This window comes from Orycteropus afer, unplaced genomic scaffold (assembly GCF_000298275.1).
Source record: "Orycteropus afer afer isolate SDZICR_OR568_19922 unplaced genomic scaffold, OryAfe1.0 scaffold00358, whole genome shotgun sequence".
Classification (NCBI taxonomy): Eukaryota; Metazoa; Chordata; class Mammalia; order Tubulidentata; family Orycteropodidae; genus Orycteropus; species Orycteropus afer.
The window spans coordinates 106,237-112,117 of NW_006921945.1; the positions used below are offsets into that span (position 1 = coordinate 106,237).

The 5,881-nt window shown below is 50.1% G+C and overlaps 1 protein-coding gene across 1 annotated transcript in view; it reads left to right on the forward strand.

Moving 5' to 3' along the window:
- Positions 1 to 4,899, forward strand: part of LOC103207210 (putative DBH-like monooxygenase protein 2) — an 11,096-nt gene extending 6,197 nt beyond the window's left edge. Inside the window, exons 9-12 of the mRNA XM_007952774.1 lie at positions 206 to 265; positions 3,426 to 3,556; positions 4,298 to 4,412; positions 4,657 to 4,899. Coding sequence (XP_007950965.1) covers positions 206 to 265; positions 3,426 to 3,556; positions 4,298 to 4,412; positions 4,657 to 4,899 — 549 coding nt within the window. The remainder of the gene's footprint in view (positions 1 to 205; positions 266 to 3,425; positions 3,557 to 4,297; positions 4,413 to 4,656) is intronic.
- The last annotated feature ends 982 nt before the right edge of the window (positions 4,900 to 5,881 follow it).

Here is a 5,881-nt window from a genome sequence, read left to right on the forward strand (position 1 = left end):
ACCAGAAGGCTGATGCTTCAAACCCACCAGCCACTCTTGGGAAGGAAGGTTGGGCAATCTACTTCAGTAGTGATACTGCCCCCAGAAACCCAAGGAGGGGTCGCTACGAGTCCGATCGGAGTCTACAGCTGTGCATTGCGTTTGCGTGTCGTTTAATCAGCCACTGCCCTGTCTCACTCTCAGCATGTCTGCTCCACCCCAACAGGGAGATGAACTGTTGGTGGAGTGTCACTACCAGACTCTGGACCGAGAGTCCTTGACCTTCGTAAGTGCGTGCTTCCCCATCACGGTCACCATGGCAATGCCCCCCAGTGTCGTGACTCTAACTGACTCTGATGGATCCAGCCGAACCCCCTTCCTCCCTCCAATAGTGTTACTCTATCATTTGGGGCTCCGCATTCTCTCCCACCCCCAGGCATCTGCGGGGGGTACAGGGACTTGCTACCTTCTCCGTCAGTGGCCCATCAGGTCAGGGGAGACAGTGTGTTCCAGCAACTAAGAGCATGGACCCTGGGCCTCACTGCGTGGGTGTGAATGTCAACTCAACCACTCAGTAGCTTTCTGACCTTAGACAGTTCCTCTACCTCTTTTATGCCTCAGTTTCCTTATTCATAGAGGAATTACTAACTGTGCACGAAAACCTCTAGACCCATGTGTGATTTGTGGCAGGTGCCCAAGAGGGTTAGTTGCTGTTATCATGGTCATGGGGAATGCCACCCATCTGTGCATCAGGAATGGTTGGTGGGGCAAAGGGGTTGAAGGCTACAGAGGAAGACAAGGCTGCCACACAGATTATTAGTAAAAGGTAGAAAGTACGCTTAGGCATAATGCACTGGGGTATTCATAGGAAAAATCCTAAGGTCCTACTAAAGTGAACTGAATTTATTACACGTTTGAGTTTGTCTTGCTTTTGACACATAGGGATGGGGACTCTAGAGAAGAAGACTGGGAAAATCATGTAAGAGGAAAGCATGAGGTGTGTAGGAAGAACAGGGAAGTTAAGGAATGGGACATGACATCTGAAGGCGTGGGAGGAAGGACATGGAGTTGGGAGGAGCCCTTGAAGCAGAGGTGACACTGTACCATCGGTATCTCAGGACAATATCTGACTCTGTTGCTCTCAAGTATTCTCCAAGTGAATGACTGAATGGGTGGGGGTTTATTACATAGATGATAGATGATATATAGATAGATAGATATTGTTGATGTTGTTGTTGTTAGGTGCCATTGAGTCGTTTCCAACTCATAGCATCCCCATGCATGGCAGAACGAAACACTGCCTGGGCCCTTGCCAGCTCTGTAGTCCCTGCTATACTTGAGCCCATCACCACAGCCACTGTGTCAATCCATCTTATTGAGGGCCTTCCCCTCTTTCGTTGACGCTCTACCTTGCCAAGCATGACATCCTTCTCCAGGGAATGGTCCCTTCTAACAATATGACCAAAGTAGGTGAGACAAAGTCTGGCCATTCTTGCTTCCTAGGAGCATTCTGGCTGCACTTCCTCCAGGACAGATCTGTTGGTTCTTTAGCAGTCCATGGTACTTTCACTATTCTTTGCCAGCACCACAACTCAAAAGCATCAACTCTTCCTCGGTCTTCCTTATTCATTGTCCAGCTCTCACATGCATTTGAGGAGATTGAATATATCATGGCTATGTCAGGTGCACCCTAGTCCTCAAGGAGACATCTTTGCTCCTCCGCACTTGAAACAGATCTTTTCCAGCCAACTTGCCCAATGCTATACATCATCTGATGTCCTGACTGCTGCTTCCATTGGTGTCGATTGTAGAGCCAAGCAAAGTGAAGTCTTGGACAATCTCAATCTTTTCTCCATTTATAGTGATGCCATTTAAAAGTCCAGTTGTGAGGATTTGTATCTTTTTTTATATTGAGATGTGATCCACACTGCAGACTGTATTTTTCAATCTTCATTAGTAAGTCCCTCAAGTCATCCTCACTTTCAGCAAGCAAAGTTGTGTCATCAGCGTATCGCAGGTTGTTAATGATTCTTCCTCTGATCCTGATGCCACGTTTTTCTTCATATAGTCCAGCTTCTCGGATTACTTGCTCAGCATATAGATTGAATAAGTGTGGGGAAAGTACACAACACTGATCCACTCCCTTCTTGACTCTAAACCATGCAGTGTCCCCTTGTTCCATTCGAGTGACAGCCTCCTGGTCCATGTACAGGTTCCTCATGAGTACAATTAGGTGATCTGGAATTCCCATTCTTCTCAATGTTATCCACAATTTGATAGATGGGTAGATAGATAGATGACAGAAGATAGATAATAGACAGACAGATAGTTGACAGACAGACAGATGGGTAGATAGATAGATGACCAGTAGATTGGTTGATAGACAGATAGATAGTAGAGAGATAGATAATAGACGGATAGATGATAAATAGTTTTATAGCTATGATGTGATAGATAGATAGATAGCTACATGGACAATATTAAGAAACCAAAGCCCAGTTGCCATGGAGTCACCTCCTGCTCTTCGTGACCCTGTACATGTCAGAGTAGCACTGTGCTCCATAGAAGTTTTTGTGGCTGACTTTTAGATTGCCAGGCCTTTCTTCCCAGGTGCCTCTGGGTGGACTTGAACTGTCAACCTTTCAATTAGTAGCTGACCTTGTTAACTGTACACCCAGATATAGATGCACACACTGGCTTGTACGTACATATGTATGTGCATATATGTATATGCCAGAATGAACAGATCTGCCTTGGAAGAAGTACAGCCAGAATGCTCCTTAGGTGTGAGGATGGTAAGACTTTGACTCACGTACTTAGAACAGGTTATCAGGACGGCTTAGACCCTGAGAAGGAAATCGTGCTTGGTAAACTAGAGGGTCAGTGAAAAAGAGGTGGATTGACATAGTGTCTCCAACAACAGGCTCAAGCGTAGCAACAGCTGTGAGGCTGGTGCAGGACCAGACAATGCTTCCTTCTGGTGTACATAAGGTCACTCTGAGTCAGAACTGACTCGACGGCAGGTTACAGCAACAGCAACGTGTGTATGTTTACGCCAAGGACGATGTGTGCCACTGGAGCTTGTGGGGAGGCAGATGACAGGGCCCAAGGAACATCTTGAGCAAACCAGGCTGGCGGCTGTGGTGTGCTCAGATGGCAGTCGGGAGAAATGGGTGGTGGGGGACTAGTTGGGTGGCTGAAGTTCATCTGGAACCAGGATTGTGGCTGTGGATGGGTAGAGGGCAAGGCAGGTCTGTGGGATACTTCCCTGGAGAGGGAGGTGTGGTAGCAACAGCAACAGCAAAAAGCTGGCCCTAGATTGAGGGAAAACAGGGAACAGCGTGGTTGGCAGATGGTGCCTCGCCTGTTTCTGCCTGCCCCTCTCCCGGGCCACCATTGTCTCTTCATATGCCCATCTCTGTCTCTCCATCTGTGTCTCCCCCCAGGGGGGCCCCAGCACCATCAATGAGATGTGCCTCATCTTCCTCTTCTACTACCCTCGGAACAACATCTCCAGCTGCATGGGGTACCATGACATCATCTATGTGGCCCACGAGCTGGGGGAGGAGGCATCCGAGTGAGTCAGCCTGGGACACAGGCGCTTGGATGTGCAAGAGGGCCGGGGAGAATGAGGGAGGAGGGAAGGGACACCCTCCCACTGTCCCTCACTCTGGGATCCTCCAAGGGCTGCCTGATGCCCCCATCCTCGTCACCCCACCCTGCATGGTCTGTGTGTCACAGATAAAACAAGGGGGGAAGCCAGTGGGTTTTCTCTACATCAGGGGGGCCGCTTCTGAGTGGGTGGATAAGCACTGACCCTCAGAAGCCAGAGTGCCCATGTCCAAGCTCTTCATCTGCCTCTTTCCCATGCACTGACTCTGTCAGATTGTATTTTAACTTCTGAGCAGTGATTCTTACTCGTGGGGCTATGGGTTCTCACTGATGCTGAGCAAAGACCAGAAATTTCTTCCCAAGAAGAATGCTCCTGGGTAGAGACACAGCCCATTCCACACACGGTTTCAGGGCATTTGAAGGTTCCTGAAGACAACCCCTCAACTTCTTGGACCCTAGTGGCCCCAGATTTGGTCCGAAGATCCTATCTTTCATTTTATTCCCATCTCTGAGATCCGATGGTGTTTCCCTTTAGTCAAACTCACCATGATTGTCTCATGAAGTAACACATGCCTCATGGTTTATGCTGACATGGAACTGATGCTACCAAAAGTGGGGGTGGTTTGGGAACAAACATCCTGCCCAAGCCATCAGTTCACCCTGAACTGCCATCTGTCCCCACTCCTGGTCCCACCACCTGTGGCAGCTCCATGGAGGGCATGATGGCCATGAACAACATTGAGTGGACCCCAGAGAACATCAAGAAGGCAGAGAAAGCCTGCAAGGAGGCACAGCAGACAGTGATCATAAAGACCATTGATGTGAGTGTCCCGAGATGCTGGTGCCCTAGAGGTGGTGGGTATGGGACAAGAGAGGGACGGGGGTGGGGTGGTTAATGCAGTGCTGGGAACAGGGGTGGGGGAGGGGGAGGGCCAGGGAAGCAGTGCATGCTGTTGCTGTCCTGGGTTGTGGGTGTGGCTAGTGGACTGGGGATGGCAGTTACCATCTCAGGAAAGGAATGGGATGCAGGCATTTCCACCCTCACCCATGTCCTTGCTCATGCAGGAAGTGGTGGAGAACACCACAGGCTGGATCCCTGACATCATGCCTACTCCTCGGGGGCCCTGTTTGGAGTCCACTGGGGGCAAGGTGGAGCCCCAGGACAAGACTCCTGCAGGCTTCAGGGCCTCACCTGTGGCCCTCCCAGGCGCTGGCCCCTCTGGCCCTCGAGCCCTCCCCTTAGCCACCCTCCTGGTCATGCAGGGAGCCCTCTCATGGCTCTTAGCCACCCTGCAGGCTACAGACTGACCCTGTTCCCTCTCCACAGCTCTACCCTCCCAGCAGACACAGACCTTCCCCCGTGCTCCCCCACCCCTCAGCCCAGCTTCTGCAGCCATTCCATGTGGGCTCTGAGCAACCTGAGCCTGCCATTTCCTTTCCAGCCACCTCCTCTGCTGGAAACCTCACATTGACTTTGGAGGGTGAATAAAGGCTTTATCCCCTCTTCCTAGTTTTCTCTGTGTGGGGAAAAGAAGATGCACAGGCTACTGTCTGCTCTACCCTAGTCTTCCCTACATGACAAGCACAGGGACACAGAGACCCCTTGATGGGTGGGGAGAAGAGAGGATACCATTAAAGATAAAGGGAAATGGTCCAGGCATTTGTGATAGATAACATGCCCTCAATTTTAGGGGCCATGTCTGTTTGCTTGGCACTAGGGAGCACACAGCAGGAATGGGAATGAGCCTAGGCCTTAAGGGCTCCTAGTCCTTGGGATGTTATGTGTGTGGTGGAGACGTTGGGAGGTGCTGTCAAGTCTGTTCCTACTCAGAGCGACCACAGGTACAACAAAGCAATGCCCAGGCTGCACCATCCTCACAATCATTGCTATGTTTGAACCCATTTTTGCAGCCACTGTGTCAGTCCATCTTGTTGAGGGCCTCCCTCTTTTTTGCTGACCCTCTACTTTACTAAACATGATGTCCTGCTCCAGGGACAAGTCCCTCCTGATAACATGTCCAAAGCATGTAAGATGAAGACTCTCCGTCCATACTTTTAAGGAGGTTTCTAGCTGTACTTCTTCCAAGACAGATTTACACATTCTACTGGCTGTTGTTGTTGTTGTTATGTGCCGTCAAGTTGGACCCAACTCAGAATGACCCCTCCTTGGGTTTCTGAGGCAGTATTAGTGCAGAAGTAGATTGCCCAACCTTCCTTCTGAAGAGTGGCTGGTGGGTTTGAACACCCAGGCTTCTGGTAAGCAGTCAAGTGCCTTAGGTACTACACTACT